The 23,327-nt window shown below is 34.6% G+C and overlaps 1 protein-coding gene across 2 annotated transcripts in view; it reads left to right on the top strand.

The window, feature by feature from the left end:
- LOC123712032 (phospholipid-transporting ATPase VD) overlaps positions 1–23,327 on the top strand; it is a 55,868-nt gene that overhangs the window by 22,194 nt on the left and 10,347 nt on the right. For both annotated transcript variants that reach the window (XM_045664947.1, XM_045664948.1), the window contains exons 2-6: positions 15,051–15,255; positions 15,948–16,769; positions 19,194–19,339; positions 21,176–21,320; positions 22,894–23,100. In XM_045664947.1, coding sequence (XP_045520903.1) covers positions 15,051–15,255; positions 15,948–16,769; positions 19,194–19,339; positions 21,176–21,320; positions 22,894–23,100 — 1,525 coding nt within the window. The remainder of the gene's footprint in view (positions 1–15,050; positions 15,256–15,947; positions 16,770–19,193; positions 19,340–21,175; positions 21,321–22,893; positions 23,101–23,327) is intronic.

Raw genomic sequence — 23,327 nt, 5'->3', positions numbered from 1 at the left:
CAAAGGCCGTATTAAATGGTTACTTTGCTGCCTGCTGCCCTGAGTATTTCCGAACTAATTCGATTTAGAGTCCTTCAAGAAAAGAGCGGGATTCTTAAAAGGTAGGCAACGAGCCTTCTGGGCGTTCATGGCCGGTGGTATCACTGAACATCAGATGAGCGTCCTGCCCGTTTGCCCCGTTCTGTAATAAAAAAATTATCCAACGTCGGAAGAGACCCTATACGGTAGGGGTTCTTACAGGGTCCAATATATAGACTCCCTAATTTCCTAGGAAAACTAAATAATTATTCCCAACTTACGTTGGACGCGACAGTTTCTGGACTGGCTGCAGTGATAAGATCTCGCCGTTACCCAGATCCGTCCTTTAGCAAGAATAGGACACCATGGGATTTTAATGGGTACAGTACAGAGTCCCACATAACCTCCGCAAATGCTATAACGCCGTGAAGGGAATGAATTGAAGAACTAAAGTATTTACGAACCAATTTCACTTAGGGTCACAATTTCATGAAGAGAGCGTACCAATTCTTAAAAGGCCGGCAACGGGCCTTCTGGGCCATGGGCCCTCATGGCAGTCGGTTCATGGGCAGTCGGTCCTTACATCGGGTGAGCCTCCTACCCGTTTGTCTTCTACTATATTGAGCACATCTTTTGTTAAGGATACAAAAGGCAGCCTTAGAACTTTACATAAAAGAAAGTCTCTACTTTTCTCTACTCTCTTTAGAGTCTCTACTCTACTTTTTTCCTTTACCCTTTCTTCTTGATGTTAAGTTCTTGTGTGTGGATTTTAGAGTGCGACTCACTCGGTGTCGCTTTGATCAAATTCGCTTTGAGGATAATGAATAAAGAAACGAAAAGGCATACTTGATAGCAGAGATTATGATATTGGACAATTAACACCGCTGCGGAAACAAAACTGTGTATTCGACTCGCATAGTTCAGCGTCTATAAGTTCCCTTCCTCTCGCACCTTAATAGATTTCTCAATGGCTTGAGAGCATTTTATGTGTGAAGCGTATGAGGATATATAATAATATATATAATTTAAAAAATTACTTAGAATAGATTAATGGATGGCACAAGGTTTTATAAAAATCACTTAATTTTTTAAGTTGACATTTCGCCATAGATAGCTAGATAGTAAGTAAATAAATAGATACATTTTGTTTTCATTAATTTAATAAGACGGCGATGTCATACAGCCCATTGGCGACTTCGAAAGGTTAGATACATACTGTGTGGTTCCTGGAGTGCTTTAAATAATAGAGGATTTTATTTTTATAAATGTCAACGTCTGGGTATACTTTTGGGTCGTAGCTCCGACGATTTAGGAAATCGCCACGCTTATAAAACTAAGATAGCTTGAGTGAGCAAAATGTACAGCCTTGGCTCGTATACATACTTTGTTATTAATAATATTATTGGTTTATTTGCCAAGATAATGGTTAGATCAACTACAAATATCCGCACAAACAATATATTGGTTTGTCTCTGTAGCTAATTACACTAGAGGTAGTCCTGCAATGATTAACCACTTAACATAATCATATGTGCATTGATAACCATTCGGAAGCAAATACATTGTCTAATTCGATTTCCCTGCATCTTCTACCGCATTTACCATAAGAGTGATCTTAAAAAAAAGTTATCGTGAAATTGTACTCTTTCTCGGTAGTATGCGAAAATTTTGGGACTATACAGTATCGCTATTGAAATTTAGCATTACGACAAATTATCAAGAAATGCAATACCGTTTGTCATATATATACAATCGTGATCATTTACATATCATTAAAAACTAATTACAATATTAGAAACAAATTCTACATGCCTTTAAGTCAGAGACAGTGAAAATTAGCATGTTTATTACCGTAAGAGTGTGATAGCATCGCTTAATAAAGTTTACTTCCGCTTACATAGGCTGGGCACACGAGGCCACACCTTAGTCAACAGTTTCATTAGCGCTCAATTTGCATATATACATTGAAACAGTAAGATGAATACTCTGTCTAAATCCACTTATCATTTGTTTTTTCTCAAATAGATTTAGAGTTAGGTAATCCTCAATTTACCGAGGAGTGTTGGCCTAGTGGCTTCAGCGTGCGACTCTCACCCCTGAGGTCGTAAGTTCGATCCCTGGCTGTGCACCAATGGATTTTCTTTCTATGTGCGCATTTAAAATTAGCTCGAACGGTGAAGGAAAACATCGTGAGGAAACCGGCTTGTCTTAGACCCAAAAAGTCGACGGCGTGCATCAGGCACAGAAGGCTGATCACCTACCTGCCTATTCAATTTACAAATGATCATGAAACAGATTCAGAAATCTGAGGCCCAGACCTAAAAAGGTTGTAGCGCCATTGATTTTTTTTAAATCCTCAATTGAATTCCAACAAATTCCATTTGTGTCAGAATCGCTCGAGCTATTTTATAAAGATTCGTAATTTCTTCTTACGAACGGAGGAAGAACGGAGCTGCTCTTCCTGCAAGAGGGTGGATAGGAGTCTAACCACTGACAGGCCAAAAGGCCCCAGGCTAAGGTAGAGAATATAGCCTTAGGTGCCTCAGGGTGACAGGTTGTGTGAAAGCAATTCCTACAGTATCATAATATTCACTCACGAATGTCGTTTAAAATTAAATTAACTGAAATGAAAAAAACAAAAGACGACAAACAAAAAATGTTCCGTTTCATTGGTCAACAGCACCTCTGGTCCATTGACGATAAATGCGTCACGATATGATGTCCAATCACGATTTAACGCACGGTTTCGTTGTCTATTGATTTACATTCTCTCCCCAAGGCTTTTGGATCGCGCCTTGCTCAGACACGACAGTAATTAAACTCGGGGCTTATGAAAACAATCGACAACTGACAACTTTATGTTTCTTTGTTTTATACTTGCTAGGTTTAAGAAAAACAGAGCGATGCTTTTTGTTTGTATATAAAATTAAGATATATCGCGAGATAGCCATTAATTTTCTAACACCAAATAAATAGCTGCATAAATATCATTGAAAATTCCTCGCGAAGTTGCCAAACAAAACAAAGTTTAAACATAAAAATACACAGTTTATTACAGTGTGAAGGTCAGTGCAGTCCAATCTTTATCGGAATTGAACCAAACAATGACGAATAGCAGTGTATACATTTCCACGAAAAATCCATTAACTTCGTGAATATGGGAAAGTAATTTTCATGTTAGGACTATGCATACAAGTTAATTTGGCAACGTATAGAACATTTAACGGTTCAATTCTTCACCCCCTTTACAACCAACCCCATCATCAGGCCATGTTGAAACCTAAGGTAGTTTTTGAGGACACTGTCCGTTAAGGGTCATTTCCTAGCTTCGGGAGTGAACCCCGATAGAACGCTGAGCGACCGCTGAGCCTCTATGTGGCCTTGTATTAACTTCCCGAGGTGGTTTTAATATGTATTATCCACCTAGTCTCTGAATTACAAAGATTCTGGTGAGGTTTGAGTCCCATACTTTTGGAGCAGGAATCCTGAAACCCGTTCGCAAAGAAAACGCTCATTATGCTCTATGGAGTATTTGTTGCTATTTCTGGGGAATTAACTTTTTATAAACTAATATAACAAAAAAAGCAGCAGTTTAAGATTTCATTAAATTTTTAAAGTATAAAAATAAGCTATCTTAATTGTAAATAAAAATTAATTAAATACAATTCCATGTTATATGAAAATATTAAATATCAACTTTTTTAATAGAACAAGTGGCAAACAGACAAGTCTTACTTGATGTAGGTATCACTTACCATTTAAGTATTGGTTCGATCTTTTCTGGACCGTAAGCCGAGTTATTTCGGAAATAGTTCAGTGGGTAGCTGGTTCAAAATAGTGCTGTGTCAGTATGGCTGAGATTTGGCTCTTTATTTTTTAAATTTCACTGCAAAGATGTCATTAAATCTTTATATTTACATACAACTAACTTACACGTAAACATATTTCACAGTTGTTATAATTCTTAAACGGTATGGAATAGCGGTGATTATCAAGATCCCCATAACGCCCCCACATCTAATAAATTAGAAGCTTTACTTAGAAATAACTAGAGCCTAATTTAAATGTGACTAGGTCGGTTTGTAAAACTAGGAAGTAAATGTAGAACTCGACCGTGAGGCCGCGCGGGACGTGATGAGGCACTTTTGTATTGCAATTTTACTGTATTAACCTTTCGAATATTGTAGTAAAGTATAATGCTACAAATAACAGTATAACTATAACTAGTATACTGACTATAAGAGTAAAAGCCTTACCTATCAGATACAAGGTACATTCAAATACTATTCTATTCCGTAACACTGTTCATTCCGTGGTACACAAAATACCCTTTAAAACAAAGCATTTCTTTGTAAGCTGTTCTAATGTGTAACCTTATAGATTATTATTTGCGTCGGTTACAATTAAAATTAATTGTTTTAGGAACCAGTTTTATGGTCACATTGTCCTCATAGGCTATTGTTGCCCGTTCTGCTGTACACTGGGCTAGCCCGCTCTATGTTTTGGGCATACCATATATACACACTGATATTAGAAAGAGTAAGGTCTATTTTTGTCTGTGCCTTTGTAAAACATATACTCAAAAATGTATTGATAAAGAAATTCTATCTACATGCAAATGCTAACACACTTTATTAAGTTCCAAAATATTTAAAATAACTAAAACACTATATATATTGATTATATGAGAGCTTATAAAATAATAAATGAATAATCATTTTAATCAAGGCTTGGTATATACCATAAAATCGATGCTATGCAAATCTCTGCCCACGGCGTAAATAAAATAAATTAATAACAATGTTATTATGTGTTAGTCTGTGTCAATATGTCCTATATAAGCGAGCATGTCAAGGACAAACCATTATTAGGGAATTTCCGTAACTTTTTTTAACTTGAGGTAAAAATCTATGCGTATTTGATTTGTCGTAACCTTTGGTAAGGTTTATGCCGGGAATTTACGGCCTCTAGCCATTTTTAACTACAAAGACTTAATTTATGGTTACTAAGGAAAAAATACTTTACAACTTCTGTATTAGTTAATAGCGTGATAAGGTAAAATATATTTGTAGAACGTAATTATAAGTCCTTATAAATAACTTATTTTACAAAGATCGTTGTCCATAATATTTGATTTAAAGTCTACTTTGATATACCAAAATAAACACGTCATTCACGTGTGAATAAATATTAATTATAACTGGATGGCGTGGTCTTGTTCATATCCTTATTAGCTATTATATAATTATATATAAGCTAGCAGCCCCCGCGAATTTAGTCTCGCCTCAATATCATTATTTTTACTTAACATATCCTTTTATTAACTACATACCATATGGAATATTTTTCTATCGTACCCTATGGGAACACTGATCGCTTTTCCAGCATAAAAATCTAAGTACTAAATAAAACTTTTTTTCTTGAAATTTTTATCTCCATAAAAAACTCTCAAGTTAAAGGAATAAAAAAAAAATCTCGATTAAATATCATTTATATAGATGTCAAATGGCAGTAATCGTAATCAAAGAACATTGTTTTAGCTAAAACCTTCGTGTATTTGTCATGTAAAAGTCCACGTTACCCTAACAGTAAACGAGGCCAAGGAAAAACAATCCTAATGAAGCTATAGATAATATCGCGTTCTGAGAGATTTTTTTGTATACATAACGTGGCAAAGTAAAATATCAGGCCCGTTGATTGTTGCGACGTGGGAATCCCCCCCAGTAATATGACGCACAGCTTTCGTAGCAGGAATTCTTTGACGCGTAATAACTAAAGGCCAATGGCATCAAACAATTTATAAACTATACTTTTTATTAAAATTTCTACTATATTATTACGAAACTATTTAACGATTTTAATGAAATTTCGTATAGGGTTAAAGTTGTTGTGTAAACAAGTAGCGCGCGGACGAACAGGTAGAAACTGTGGTAAATAAATCCTAACAAAATTGCTGGTACACCACAGCTGTGCTTACTCGGACGAAAATTATAAGACCAGAGGTAAAACATTTACAATTATTACAACCTATTGTATTTCTGGTCATGTAACACTATTCGAATGTATGTTTTGCTTCCGTTTAGTTCCAAATACGTCTAAAGAGTTATAAAGTTTCCTAAAACAAAAACTGGTATTTATAAGTAATTAACCAATTCCTGGTTTAAAATACATAAGAAGTTAGACATACCAATTGTATTAGGATATAGAAATTAAAAAAGGACGGAATATTAAATGGAAACAAAACAGAAAAAAATTACCGTCACATTTTCGGTTACGCGTCACATTTTCCCGTTACGCGCCATCTTTTTCTTGGCCCTACCACGACTGTACCGACGAGATTCGAAGCCATTAATAATAAAAATATATCATAACAATAACAATGATAGTAATAATTCTATTACAAAATGAAATTCTGTAATGATCTTAGAAGTAATAAGGTAAAATGAAATAATTGTATTATTTGTATTCGTGTCTATGATAATAAAAGCCTTTTAAGATCTAATTTAACTTTATTTAACCAATATCTGTAAAGTTGCATACAGTAGATCATAAAGAAGTAACTGAAAAAGTAGGGTCATAAAAAAGTTTCACTGCTAACGTGTGTACAGTGGTGGTACAAACACATTTTTATTCTAACTTATTAGTTATGTCGCCTCGCGAAATTAAAGGAGGCCGTTTGAATGTAAAGGCCTTCGTTTCAAAAGATCGCAACGTTATAGAAATTGTATTAAACGAATTAAGTAGATTAATGGCTTCATGAGACATTTCTCATGAAGCCTTTGTCCAATAAAGGTTGGGAGTGAATGGTCCGTGACCTTCACATTGGTCTCGTGACGTAATTGGCCCACTAACCGCGCAAACGCATCATGTTCGGAGAAAGTTGCCGTTTTGTAGGTGACGCGCTTGTCAAGCTTTTCTCAACCGGATTTTACTTGGTTATTCACGAAATTTTTAAATCTCTAATTGGGTAGAAAGTAGGAAGTGTTTTGTTATAGCATACGCTGGAAGTTTGTGTTCCAGCTTGGGTCAGAAGCAATAATAATTATTATTTATTTATAATACATAAACTTCGTTACCTTAAAAAAATTCCATAGGGATGTATCAGGCGGCCTCATCGCTAACAAGCGACCTCTTCCTGCCTGGAACACTTAAAACCTCAGAAAAATGAATACTAAGTACATAGAGCAAATTTAAATAAATAACAAAATACACTAATAACTCACGTTTCATTAATTACAATATAATAAGAAAATACATTTAGAAAAGTCACGATTAAGCACGATAGCATTTGGTTAGGATGTGTTTACGTAGAAACACATCCGGCTTTTAAAAGACGCTATAGGTGTCCAATCGAAGCTGGGAAGCGTATTCCACAACTTAATCTCCGTTATTAAGTATTGGAATAAATTAATGAATTGCTTAAAAAACTGAGCTGTGAGATGGAATTTTCAAAAAACATCTATGAGAGAAGCGTAACTTATAGTTAAGGACCAGAAAACGTGATTTTAGTACGCTCAACAACCGTATGACATCTCCATATGCGATCGCCACAATTGTAACCACGGCAAATTCTGTTTCAATATGCGATACAATACATACTATAGTAGTTACTGAAGTATTTGATTTAGGCGTATGTGATAATCCCGATAACCAGTTTGACTGGAATTAATATTAATATAGAAGTATGTCAGGATCTAATAGCATTGACATTGAGTATAATGGGCCTGCAAATGGACCGGTGCCTCCGCAATGTCCTAACATGATGGATTGCTCTTGATATTGAAACGCGTTAGTGGAATTTGTTGATGCAATTTTACAGTATGACTTAATATACTTACGTTAGTGGAGATCTATTAAGGCAGAACATTGTGAAAATATAATTTAATTCAAATTTTAAATTCACTCCATATAGTTGTTTCGTCTATCTTAATTCATTTTTTTGAGATTTTGATCCGTTAATTACTGCGTATATTGAGGACTTGTTGTAGCTATTTTTTATATATAACAGGATCAGGAGGATCACCTGTTGTTAAGTGATAACGCCGCCCATGGACAATCACATTGCCAGAAGCTTAGCTAGTGTGTTGCCGGACTTTTAAGATATAGCACGCTCTTTCCTCGCTGGCATGCAAACATGCAATGCGAGATTTAGGCTAAAATATAGATTAAATTTAGAATTTCAACAAATTTTGTATAGATTCTTGATTTCGAAACCGTTAATAAAACTAAACAAAATGAATAAAGAATAAATTTTTTATCTCTTTATAAAAAGTAAGTAACTTATCAGAGATATTTTTTGAGATTAAATAGGCTTCTATTTAAGGTGTGCAGTAATATAATTTAATATTTTCTATGATTACATTTTTACAGGAACTTTAATTTTTATAGTAACACTTTTGAAATCATTAATTTTTCAATTATGTAAAGTTTGTTTAAAAACAATGTTTGTTCAAAATAACATGCTAGCTATTATAAGGACAATTATAATTTATTTTAAAGATATTTTATGCACTTAAACAAAAAATTATAAATATTAAATCCAACTACAAATGTTATTCCCCTAGCATTAATATCGTATAAAAATAAACTATGACTAAACTAAAAAACACACTTTATCGTATATATATAAGTAAATAATTTACATTAATGACAAAATCTGCCGTAGCTAAACAAAAAGTGACACGTTTTTTTATAAACTTAAATTTAGCGCCACCTACCCCAATACTGGGAAATTAAATAGACATCAAATTGCTTCTGTAGCTTTTGACGATTTAAAAAAAAAATGCCTTTGATAACTATATTTAGTAAAAAATTCGTTAAGTAACTGTTTCGAAATAAAGGTGCGAGAAGACGTAAACTAATTTATTCTGAAATACTATTAAATGTTATCAATAAAAGCAACTTACGATACTAACACGTGCGTACATAGAAACAGAATGACTATACATTATCTTATCATATCTAAGAAGATTGCATTTTATTGATGTTTCTCAGTTTTAATGACTACTATTAGTGTATCTTCATTAAAGGTGATTAACTACATTCAACAGTTTATAAAAATATAGATTCAAATAATTAAATTTAGATTCATTCAATATTGTATTGTAATTAAATAAAAATATATATAACGCGGGACAAGGCAAAATTTTATAACCGATGAGCATGCATGGTGAATGTCATGAAAGTGCATGAAACGAGATATGTCACGTGGAGATCCGTGGTCTCCGCCTACCCTTTCGTGAAAAAGCGTCCATGCATAAATAATTAACATATATATATACATGGGCTAATCTTTATTACTTTGTTGATTTAAAAAAACTGAGCAGTTTTTATTACCCTACACAAATCCTTATTTCTCAGTTTTCATTAAGTAAAATACAGTGGAATCTCGATAACTCGAATGTCAAGGGAACGGCAAAAAATCGAGTTAACGAGTTTTCGACTTAACAAGAACTTCGAGATACATATGATGTAACTGCTAACATTTCGACTTACAGAAACGCCATAATAATTCCAATAAAGATGTCATTATATATTACTTACTACGACTAATGGAGTCTCCATTTTGGAATTCGAGTTAATGAGTATAAATATATATTATCAATACTTCGTAGTGAAATAACATTTTATTCGAGTTACAAAGTCTACTTATACGTAATTCGAGATACCGCGTTGCGGTTTAGCGGAAGGTAATTGCAATTTTTTCGACTTACTGAGGATTTCGAGTTATCGAGATTCCACTGTAATAATAATATAGCTTTCAATATATATACGCTATTAAATTAGATTTTTTATTTCCTTAGTAAATAATAAATTGTTAAGTGCCGGTGATTCATCGGAGGTGCATGACACATGTCATTAACACGCCCCCTTTTAGCAGCATACAGAGGAAAGTTTTCGAATAAAACTTATATGGAACGACGAATTGATTTCCAATGTTTCTTTAAATATGTAGCACTGGTGTAAACTGACAATACTATTACATTAAGACGAATTAGTCCCGAGAGGTAACTAACCGTTAGACGAGTTAACTAACGTTAGTTTGTAAAATATCTCATCGAGGCTTGGTCTGCGCAAAGCGTAAGATTCTTAGCTCTCAGTGTTTGATGACGACTTTCTCGATTTTTCAGAGAGCGTAGATTCTTCACTAGCATTGATCTTTTCGTGTATGTCATATTTGCCTTAAGGTGCTTGTGAAGTGTGGTTCTTTTACCAATGTATCAGTGTACCGAGCGTTAGGAATCTTTTATGAACTAGAAAAAGCGAGCCAATTGCGAGCCTTATGAAAATGTTAGTTTCCATGGGCGGCGGTAGCACTCAACATCAGATTAGCCTCTCCTGCCCGTTTGACCCCTATTCTATAAAAAAAAGAAGAGAGTCATCGCGTTAGATCTCGTCTCGGAATCTCACCCTGAGACGTAAAAAAAATCTCATACCCATTCACGCCACTTGACAGCCCCAAATAGGACGTAGGAAATTTTGACATTATTTCATTTTAAAAAAATCAATGGCGCTACAACCTTTTTAGGTCTTGGCCTCAGATTTCTGTATCTGTTTCATGATCATTTGTTAATCTAATAGGCAAGTAGGTGATCAGCCTTCTGTGCCTGACTCACGCCGTCGACTTTTTGGGTCTAAGGCAAGCTGGTGTCGTCACGATGTTTTCCTTCACCGTTCGAGCGAATGTTAAATGCGCACATAGAAAGAAAATCCATTGGTGTACAGCCGGGGATCGAACCTTCGACCTCAGGGATGAGCGTCGCACGCTGAAGCCACTAGGCCAACACTGCTCATTATTTCATTAAAACTTGTGTAAAAATCCCTAGCGTATAAGTCAAAAATGTATCTCAAAACTTTTCTAATACTTAAAATTTCTTATTAAAGATCACGTTGTTTTCAAACAGCAGTAAAATGTTGTTTGTATACACTGGTTTTAATGGGTATGACTCAACTCGACGTGAGATTTGGTTTATGTGCAGAATTTTCCCATTTGGCGTGGAATATTATAGAAATCTTCATTGAACTATAATTATTTATTATATAGTAAAAGCAAAAACAGCTCATAAATTCGTAATAAAATTGTAGGTATAGTTTTTGTAGTTTATCCCAATATTTTTTCTCGTTTCGAATCGAATCTTTTATTCAAAACTCTGTGAAAATTTAATTCGAATACATACTATAACGTTTACATATTAAAGTTTAGTTTACAATAGTTTTAAAAATCCTTTTTCTAATTAATCGTGTTACTATTTTCAGACAGAATGAAGGCGTGTGTTTAGTTTTTTATACATATTAACACCTAGACGTACTCTATACATAGAAGCTCTGACTCAATGAATTGATGATGAACTAAAAGCATAACAGTTGGAGATACTTTGGGACTCCAGGAGCCTAGGTTCTCTGCTAATCAAAGAGCCGGTACTCGTCTAATACCAGTTAATATTCACTTTATTAAAATACTGAAGAGTTGTACAGAAATATCATATTTAAAGTTGATATATTATTTTTATTATTAATCAACACGTGACTCTAACCTGTTGACTGCGGCTTCAACTGAGGAGAACTTTCACATTGAATATATATTCTCCATTATCGATTAATTTTTAGACCAATAAAATATCTTAGGTTTAAACAAACTTGACAACTATAATGCTAACACTAAACTAACGCGTTTATACTGGTTTTAATTGAGTCTCTAATACGTCTTAAACAAATGCTCTTTTGTCCTGTCAATTTTATTTATTTATTATGATTTTATACGTAAAGATTTTCTATCGTGTCCGTTAAGTAGGTACATTTTATTATTATAAATAACTAGTTTCGCTTTTGTAGTCTCAATTCCTTTAATCGTTTATTATGATTTAACTTAAAACTAAAAACTAAGCTAAAAAACCTCTTCCAATGTTTTATTTTTTGAAATGAGTCTTTATTTAAGAGGCATTTAACTTCGTATATAAGTTACCTCTCTCTAGTCTGTAGCTCATGCGTGAGCGTCAGCAAGGTATCATCCGGAGTGAACAATCTGTTTCCACCAGTTTTTTGTCCAGCGCCTCTCTTACTGTTCTTACTTCTCGTACTGTTAGTGTACAGTTCTGTGGACGATCAGTCTTACACTTGATCAGTCCATCTGTTTGGTGAACGGCCACGTGATCTTTTGCCTTCTGTGTAACCAACCACTATCAGTTTCTTCAAATTCTCATCGCCTCTGCGCATTGTATGGCCGAAAGAAGATAGAAGAAGAAAACGGCCGAGTCCGTGTGAGTTGGCTCAGGATCGATGTAATCGTGAGCTTCGCTGCATTCTTTTGAATTATTAATATTAGACAATTTGTTGGATGGTTAACACGCAAAGCAAACTTGTAGTCACCCTAAGTCACTTTCCATTTCAGCACTTGCAATAACAAACATCCATTAGGCTGTCGATTGCTTTTTAATTATTTATTGTTTATCGTCACTCCATTGTCGTGTAAACAAAAGAAGTGCTTGTTCGCTTCATTTGTTATTTGTATTATATGCCGATAATTTTTTAGTGCTGCCTTACATGTTTCAAGTCACACAGAGTAGCTAATGCGCGATTTCTTTCAAGTGAACAATAGGAGTTTAATGTAACGAGATTTAGAAACTTAGCGCAGTTTTATTCCCGTACGTCAAAAATGTATTGGATTTTGATAGACGGTGTAGGTAAGTCTTGTTTCTAAGTGACTTTAAATGTATGATCTGGAGACGAGACATTGCGCGAACTGACCAAAGTTCCTGTTTGCGCGAAAAACGACAGGAATGAAAGAGAATTTTCTAAGATATAATTCTGTTGAATTATTCTTTATATTTTACCTTAAAAACCAGATAGAAATATGTGATAATAGCGTAATTATTTGGTAATTACAGCTTAAATCAATAAAAAGTTTTCTTACTAGAATTGTCTTACTTAACAACAAACTATTTTATTTATTTATTATTTATTGAGCAGTGTTGGCCTAGTGGCTTCAGCGTGCGACTCTTATCCCTGAGGTTCGATCCCCGGCTGTGCACCAATGGATTTTCTTTCTATGAGCGCAGTTAACATTGGCTAGAACGGTGAAGGAAAATATCGTAAGGAAACCGATTTGCCTTAGACCCAAAAAGTTGACGGCGTGCGTCAGGCACAGAAGGCTGATCACCCACTTTCCTATTAGTTTAACAAAAGATCATGAAACAGATACAGAAATCTGAGGCCCAGACCTAAAAAGGTTGTAGCGCCATTGATTTTTTAATTTTATTATTATCTATATTATAAACCAGAAGAGTTTGATTATTTGTTTGGTGCAAGCGAACTGCTGCGAAAATTGAAAAACGTATGCACCTACTAGGTATTTATTGAGGAAGTATTGTTCGCTCGTTCAGGGAAGAAATACCTGAGAAAATCGGCATATATATATACCTGACACACGCAGACACAGAAGCGCACATACAGAAGGCTGACCCACTTGCCTATTAGAAAATCAAATGATCACAAAACAGATACAAAAATCTGAGGCCCAGACCTAACAGGTTGTAGCGCCATTTGGAGGAAGGCGAACGCGAGATAAAGCGCTAAATATTTCTTAATAAAAATATTATAAAATTTAGCGAGAAAAGATAAAATTTGGGGCTTTCTGTAAAAATGTTTTATCAAGTTTTATCAGTAGGTATTACCAAAGTATTGATAAGAAATTTCGCTGTAGTGACATCATTTGCAAATATGGAAATATTTATATGATAAAAAGGCTTTTTTTATTATTATGTATAGTGGATTTAATTAAAATCATATTAAAATGTTGCCATGTTGCTTTATTGCCGAGAAGCGAAATAGTGAAAATATGCCTAACTGTAAATAATTAGTTTCTCTGTATTTTTATTTGTTAAATATCATATGAACGTAGAATGGGTTGAGAGAAATTTAATTTATAGTGAACATTATAGTATTTTATTGTGGCTGTAAGAGTTAAGTCATAATCCATAAAACAAATAAAAAATTACTATTATCTAAGCAAAATACATAGACAACTTGTTGCTCCAGTCTTTGGGGACTTGAAGGCTCGCCCATCTGATAACATCATTGTTATTGAGACGTAAGCTCGAAATAGCTTTATATCGGCGCAATTCATTGCCAGTTGGGAGTTGCGATATTGCTTAATAAAATTCTATTAACCGTTACGAAGATTCCTTATATAATATCCGAGAATAAAACGCTACTTTTATAACGTTTATACAGGCGTAATAGTTTATATCGGCACATGTGTCACAACACGCCTTACACGGTTCGAACGACCTATGTCGCTTATACGTTTTAGATTGAAGAACGTGAGAGCTAAATAAATATAGGGTCCTTCAAGAAAAGAGCTTACCAATTCTTAAAAGGCCGGCAATGCTCGTATTTAGGCGGCGGTATCATTTAACATCAAATGATCCTCCTGCCCGTAGTCGTTCTATAAAAAAATGTTGTGATTCTCAGCGAAAAGTCTTTTATGATTTTTAAATTTTGTCTTTACCTGTGCGCTACCTTCGGATAGCTTTGAATGGTACACTTTAACTAAACTTTTAAATATTCCGTTGTATAATGGTACATCCGAAATATGTTTTTTTTTTAAAGTTAGAAGTAATCTGGACCAATATTGTGAAATGATATTCTTAATTGAGAAGCAATGATATCGCAATCTGTTGAAGTTAATAGCATTTTACATCCGATTAATTTCTTCATCAAAATGATAATCTTGCCAATAAGCGGGCGTTTAGGGCAACGACATGGACTAAGCTTTACCTGTATCTATTCTATAATAAACATATTTTATGATTATAGAAGTTTGAGGTATACGTACTTTAATTGTAAAGTGCGTGACTATTTGTGCTTTTGACACCAATTTTCGGGTCTTAAATCTTTAACATCAAGAATATGATTTCAAGATTCTCATATGTAACTTAATTTGTGTATGATATATACTACACAAGAATCTCTTTTTAGGTTTATATTTTGAGTATACATGGATTGCATTTGGTAACAGATTTCTCTTTTCCCAGATCGATGGAAAGATACGTGCGGTTGAAGTGGAGGGACGTGCGTGTGGGTGACCTGGTTCACCTCTCGAACAACGAGCCGGTGCCAGCTGATATGGTGCTGTTGCACTCATCGAACCCCCTTGGGATCTGCTACCTGGATACCTGCAACCTCGATGGCGAAACCAATCTTAAACAACGGATTGTTGTGCCAGGGTTTAAAGAAAAGGTAACGTGTTATACCTAGGTGTAAAGGTTCCGAACCATAGTATTGAAATATACTTTTGGTTAAGGTAAGAAGTGTTGGCGTAGTAGCTTCTGCGTGCGACACACATCCCTGAGAACTTTCAAGGAAAACATCGTGAGGAAACCGGCTTGTCTTTGACCCAAAAAGTCGACGGTGTGGGTCAAGCACAGGAGGCTGATCATCTACTTGCCTAATAGATTACAGATTTCATAGATGCAGAAATCTGAGGCCAAGAACTAAAAGAGATTGTAGCGCCACTGATTTATTTTATACTTTAGGTTCATTGTACATGACATGACATGACTGAAATGTCAAGTAGCAGCCCTGAAACGGAATTAAAAAATTGTATCAGTCAAGATTCTAGTTGGTCCCTAATACTCATTGATTAAGTTATTTTGTTTATCTCATAAGTATTGTAATTTATACATCAACGTCAAAACAAAGATTTAAATTGCTCATTGTGCCATTGTCCAATATGTAGAACATCTAGATACCCAGTGAACTGTTAACTCGATCTATGCTTAACCTCGATTCTCGAGCTGTCGTTTTAAATTGTTCGCATAATTTGATAGCCATGACGCGAAACATTATATTTGAATGTTACCGTAATTATCTAGAAAATAATCCGTGAGAATGACTTTCCCCAAAATGTCTCATATTACTGTCTTTTTCAGCGGCTCGAGTTCAACCCAATAAAGTTCAAGAGTACAGTGGAAGTAGAAAGACCGTCCACGAAAATATACAGATTTACAGGCACCATTTCACACCCAAACGGAATAAGGGTCCCTCTGAATTCGGACAATCTCCTTTTACGAGACTGCACTATAAAGAACACGGACTACGTAGAAGGCATTGTTGTGTATGCGGGACACGAAACGAAAGCCATGCTCAACAATGGCGGCCCCAGATATAAATGTTCCAAATTGGAAAAGAAAATGAACACAGATGTTATATGGTGTGTTTTAGTACTGTTATTTCTGTGTTGCGCAGGCGCTGTCGGCTGTAAGATATGGTTCGACAATTACTACCCGTACGTCAACAAATTACCTCCATTCATTCCTCGCGCCGACCTGCCAGCTTACGAGGGCCTGTTGATTTTCTGGACTTACATAATTATACTTCAAGTAATGATACCAGTTTCGCTCTATGTAACCATTGAAATGACGAAACTCATACAGGTGTATCATATACATCAGGACGTGGAAATGTACGATTCTGTAACGAATACGCGAACCGAGTGTCGAGCGTTAAATATCACAGAAGAATTGGGTCAAATTAGTTATTTGTTTAGTGATAAAACGGGGACGTTGACTGAAAATAAAATGGTGTTTAGACGTTGCACAGTGGGTGGTGTAGATTATGATCACCCGCCTGGTCCGGATGCTGAACCGTCAAGTGATCTTCCTCCCATTGTAACACCTATAACAAAAGTGTCACCTAACCGTAGGATGCTTCAACATTTACTAGACAGCAATGACGCTCAGCATACCCAAAAAGTAAGTTTATTTGTGTTATACCTTACGTCGTTAAGTGTTGATATATAAAGTGAAAATTATTTATTTTATTTATCCACACTTTGTTGCATTGTACATATATAGTATAAGGCGGCCTTGTGCGCGGCTAAAAAGCGATAACTAACAGGCAATCTGACCTTTTGAATTGGACATTAAAGAAACATATCAGAATGAGTGTAGTATACTAAAATTGGGATGGCTAATAGCGACGTGTATAACGTTTGTATATACATATTAAGTTTCTCATGTAAATGAAATACATTTTTTTTGTATGAGAAATAAAGATTTTTAAACATTCAACTGATATATACTCCAACACGACGGGTAAAGTGTAGAACTAAATAAAAAAAATACAAATAACAATGTAGACAATAACAAAATAGAAATAAAAACGAAAAGCTCTTCTTAAGGCCCGAAAATATGTTAATTTAATATATTTGCATTAAAAAAAAATCACGATTAACTTTATATTACGCTTAAACAGATATAACCATATCCTTTCCAGGTTCCTTTTAAGAGGATATAGAAGAATCAGAAATTAATGCTCAAGACTGTTCAATCAGTCGCAAGGCACCTTTTATATAAATAATTTGTGCAATGAATTCAAATTCTCAGGTCCTTATAACTATATATTGCGCTCCGCTAATTGATGCTTTTAGAAAATTCTATCTAACAGCTCATCCTTCTTAGGCAATTCGTTTAGGATCTCCGCCATTCAGTTGTGGTTATAGGCTGCCCGACTCCAAACGTTTGACTACCTCGATAGCATCTTTTAAAACTCTTCTACATGAACATTTTTAACCATATCCCGTTCAATCGTCGCATCGCAATTCATGAATCCGTGTGATTAGCTTTAATAAGATTATTTTTGATAAGATTTCGTTTTGCGTTTGATCGTATTTATTTTTTCCTGGAAGAGATTAGAGTTAGTGATAAGTAGGGAATGCAATCCCGATCTCGCGAGATCGAGATCCCGTGTAATTTTTCGGGATCAATCCCGAAGCATAATATGACGAGATCCCGTTCGAGATTGACGGGATTGGGCTGCAATGGTCAGCGGTTCTACACACATCCGCTCAAGACGCTTCACGCGACATTGCACATTACATAGGGTACATGGCAATGGACATTAGATGCCGGTTAGCAGATAGCACTCTTGAGACACTTTAGAAGATACTCTTTTTTTAGAAGTTACTTTCAAAATCACCAATTTTAATCTCCTTGAGCTATACCTACTTTTGTTTTGATTATGTTCATGTAATTAAAATTGTTAGTTGTTTAGTTCGTAATGTTAAAGGATAAAGGCTTTTGTTTTCTTTCAAATAATATTTTATTTTAATTAACCTCACTATCACCAACATGCAGTTTTCATCGTATTCAGTCACGTGAATTATTTATTAAACTATACGAGATCCCGAAAATTTCGGGATCCCGCCGGATTGATATCTCTAATCCCGCGGGATCTCGAATTAACGATCTCGAGTCGGCATTGCATTCCCTAGTGATAAGGCTGCCCGTTGCAGCCCTTGTAATTTTGATGTATAAGGTTATTTGTTTATTAAATAAATACATATTACATTACAGAAATAAATTTATTGAAATCTCTACTCGAAGTCACAGTATTTTCCGTGTTCTAAATTAACGTATTCAAATAACAAATAGATTTTGACATTCGTAAAACTTTGACCCTTGACATTAATCGCTATCTTGGGATATACTAGGTATATTAATTACTCATATCGGTGTCAATAAGCTATCTAAACAACTATGTAATTATTACTTATCTGATAATGACATTCGGTTAAGTGTAATTGATTTAATATTGCTTTCAATTCCACCTTTGTGATGCGAATGATTTATTAGATTATGTTATTGTGACTGATATTGATATCAAGAAGGGGATTTTTGATGTCCATTTACATGGGAACCCGCTAGATCGCGTTTTTGATTAAACTTTATTAATGGTCCGCAAAGTTTCCAAGGAAAATATAACAGTTAATGCACTTTGACATGCATGCAGTTGCGTTCATTTTTCATAGTAAATATCTGCCTGCGCGATTATCAGCTGTTCAAATTTATAGATTAAAAAAAAAAACATATATAACAGGGGACAAACGGGCATTTTGGCTCTTTTGAACCTCAATTTTATGTTTAGGATACATGTACTTCAATCGAAACATGTAACGATACTATGTAAAATTTTCCATAGACATTTAAGGCATAAAGCTATACACACTATTACTATATATATACCTACTCCCTCATGTCTGAGCGTCATGTTATGCAAGAACACATCTGGACTATCTGTTTCCACCAGTTTCCACCAGTTTCGTCAGCGCCTCGCTTATTACAGTGTACAGTAATGAATACCTACTACAAACATAATAACAAATGTTTTCTTTGCAGGTACGAGAGTTTCTATTAATTCTTGCCGTATGCAACACAGTGGTAGTCAGTCAGCCGCACGTGGATTCGCTGAGCAACTCAACCACAGATCAATTTCAGGCTCAAAAGTCCTCGAAAGCCAACGTAACGCTACGATCAAACGATAAGTTTGTATTCGATTTTTTTGTAAATTTCCTATAAACATACTCAATACTGATTGAAGGCAAATTTTGTTTATGTAGTATGAAGATGTAGAATGTGATCGTGTAATAATAATAATTGATTTGCGTGGTACAAAAATGTTATGGTGGTACAATCTAAAGTATATTCTGAAATGAAAATAAATAAATCAGTGGCGCTACAACCTTTTTAGGTATGGGCCTCAGATTTATGTATTTGTTTCGTGATCATCTGGCAATCTAATAGGCATGTGATCTGCCTGACACACGCCGTTGACTTTTTGGGTCTAAGGCCGTTCGAGTGATTGTTAAATGCGCACTTAGTAAGAAAGTCCATTGGTGTACAGCCGGGGATCGAACCTATGACCTCAGGGATGAAGGTCGCACGCTGAACTAGGCCAACACTGCTCAATAATGGCGTGCAAATTTGTTTTGGAAAGTGTAACATTTACAGAGAAGTTACATTATGATTGATATCATTGACAATTCTTATATACTAAAAAGGTCTTAATTAATTGCATTGAATCAACGATCTTATTCCAAGGAATTTTTAAATCAATGAACTACTGATAGTACTCGAGTTCATTCGTAAGAAACAGTCCAAATGCATACTTTTAGTTAATTATATTTTGTCTCTTTCTGTCAAATTGTGTTTACGATGTGAGGAAAACAAACAGACAGCTGAGTACTCTCACTTGAAATTCTTATTTTGTCTACGAATTTAGACTTTTTACAAACTGCCACTGTTTAATACTTAAATTAGAAAAAGGTGGCTTTTAGTTGTTATATTTTTGCAAAAGTATTTTAACTGGTTTCAATGTTTACGCATGTCAAACCAAACTGGTGTTTAGGAGTCTAACAATTCAAGTATGTGGTAGTATCTCCAGAGTTTTGCTAAGGTGTATACACTTTGATATTTGTCACTAGTCATGTACACATTCGCACTTTAAATCAAAATCGTTAAAAATAAAGAATTTTCAATGCGGCAACTGAACATAATTCATATCAAATAGCTATTGTGTGTGTTATCACTCTCATGCCATTTAGCAAATAAATACCAAAGACAAATGTTCTGTGTCTAATCGAAGCTGTATGACCGTTTACATGACAATAATTTAAGATACTGGCTGTAACGGAGTAAATACTTTTTAGTTTTTAACAAAAAAAGAATTTTCACATAGAATAACTGACATGACCGATTACATATTCAAAATTGGAATTATTCTGTGTTTACTCTATTGGTTTTGGTTAACGATCACAGAATACTAATACTAGTATTTTATGTTATCACACCATTGCAACTCACATAACGTTCTAATTTTAAAATTGCTTAGTTCATTTACCATTAAGCTAATCATGTTTTGTTTCAATTCACCGCGTGAATGCAACAGGTGCTTACAGGAATCGCCTATTAGTCTTGAGTAAAAGCATTATACCGAGTTTTAATATATTTATATATAGATGCATATTTGTAACCCGTCAACTCTGCTATTGCAAATGTCTCAGTACAAAAACTTTACGTCTTTATTTAACACAGTAATTTTACAGTGTGAAAAGAGTATATCTAATGCTAAGTATAGTTGAGACAAGGGCGAGCTATGACTCCCGTATGTCAGATTGCAATATGTTTCTGACATACAGAAGTCATACTTAGCGCTACGTGAACTCGTACTAAGGAGTTGCCTTCGACGATTGTGTCGTGTATTTATTTAAATTTAGGTTTATTTTACTTTTTAAAGAGCCACAAGAGAGTTTGATAGGAATTATTATTTTTTATACCAGAGTTGGCATTTGATTCTCTCAATAACAGCCCAAGTCTTTCAGGTACGCTCGCTTAACTGAATCTAGATCGACAACGCCATCACCGCCCCCATCCACAACGTCACCATTGCGCATACGACTACCGAAACTGTCATTTGGAAGTAGGGATGACAATTCGAGCGAGCCAAGCACGTCAGCAGAGGTTCAAGTGAGTTTTTATATAACATAATTCACCAGTTATTAGCTTCTTCAAAAATGGTTAACCGGTAACCATCACGTCGTAATAAAGAATAACAAATGAGCACATGGTTCATTAGTTTTCTTTCTGTGAGGTACCCAGTTGTGAGTTGTTTTCAAATGCGCCAAAACTGTTTTGTGGTCAATTCCGAGCTCTTTAGCTATGACGTAATCTATTGTCGTTATCTTTTTTTTAATTTAAACTTAATGATACCAAAACCAGCCAGTTACAAATAGTATAGCCAAAGAGATTTTATTACAAGTTCATACATACTATAGTGCAAAAATACTTTTTCCCCCACTTAATATATTTCAGGCACAGATTATTAATGAGACTGAATGAGAATTTAAAAAAAAATGGCTATTAGTTAAATGTGCGTATTAATACGTTGTTTTAGTTAATTATTTTACTTAAAGAATTACCTTGGTGTTTAGATCTTTATTATTTCAATGTATAAGGTCTTAGCGATAATTCATTAGTATATGACAACACGACAATGACCTAATCTGGAGGCGTTTCAAGGTAACAGTGTTAAAAAATCTTGGTTAAAATTGATAAAATGTAAATTTGAAAATGGTTTCTTTTGACAATGGGGTAAGATTGCAGTAGATGTTTTTTTTATTTTATAACCATTAACAAGATTATTATATTATTAATTTTAAACTGTTAGGAGAATAATTTTCTTCACGTTATGTTAGTAATTGCCTAAAATAAAAATCGCGTGTTGCAGTACATATCAAAGTGTATTTTTAACATAAATTATTATTAATAAACACGCTATTTTGTGTGTAATCATTTTAGGAAATGTTTATATATGAGTCGAAATCGCCTTTAAAAGTTTCTATGAACCTATGGTCTTAAATCTGCACCGTACTGTAGGCATAGGCCAAAATTATCAACACGGGCGTGGCTAATTAGTATTGAAATAATCATTTAAAACCCTAATTAAACGTAATATTACATTCATAGTGATATGAAAAATATACGTATTTTTATTTATTTAGCTGAGCCTGTTTCAGGAAAACAAATTGCGATTAATGAAGGACACTCAACGTTTCAAGTGCTAAGTAACAGTAATGAATGAAGAATTGCAAACACTTGTTGCTTACGAGCTATTGTTATAAATGTTCCTTAATTATCGTTCAATTATTTTGCCGCATTATTTCGACTGTAATGTTCAGTGGATATTTATTTTAATTCGTAATTATTTTTAATACTAAACATTACATATTTAATTTAAACCCTTAAGCTAATGTAAAATCTCTCGTTCGCACTCTTAATGTTATAGTACCCGTACCCGTTAATATGTTGTTAGCTCATACATCATATATTGGTACAAATTCCCATATATATATATGGATCTGTGGCTCGCCTATTACTTAACATTATTAACGAAACAATCATTATGATATGTGTACCCTATTAAGCGACTACAGAAAATATTTATTGCTGCTTTAGAATACCAATTGGGTAAACAGCAATTAGGCTTCAAATCCACCTATTTGTATAGTGAATTTTTAGAAGTTTTTTTTTCTAATTCCAGCTGGCCCGTTACGAAGCAGAAAGTCCGGATGAACTGGCTCTAGCTGAAGCCGCACTTGCGTACGGATACGAGTTACGCGGACGAGCGCCTGATGAAGTAGAGATAGGAATACGAGGAGAACTCACGAAGTTGAAAGTGTTGCGTGTACAACAATTCGATTCTAATCGGAAGTGTATGTCGATAGCACTACGCGCGCCCACTGGACAGGTATATATAATTAAACATTAATCAACCATTCTACTCGTCTTTTAAGTGACGGTGTAGCGAAGGAGACAATGATTGTTATATGAGTAAGATTACTAAGTTAGCTTTAGCATTTTATGCCTGGAAAAGACCATTAGCAACACAGAGCGTGGCAACAAATACTATACTGCGTCTGCGGTTTATAAGTATTATTGTAGTATTAATTAATAAGATATATATAGACAATTGTT

The sequence above is a fragment of the Pieris brassicae genome, chromosome 7, assembly GCF_905147105.1.
Source record: "Pieris brassicae chromosome 7, ilPieBrab1.1, whole genome shotgun sequence".
Lineage (NCBI taxonomy): Eukaryota > Metazoa > Arthropoda > Insecta > Lepidoptera > Pieridae > Pieris > Pieris brassicae.
The sequence above is the reverse complement of the archived record's forward strand: the minus strand, read 5'-3'. Positions and strand labels throughout refer to the sequence as shown.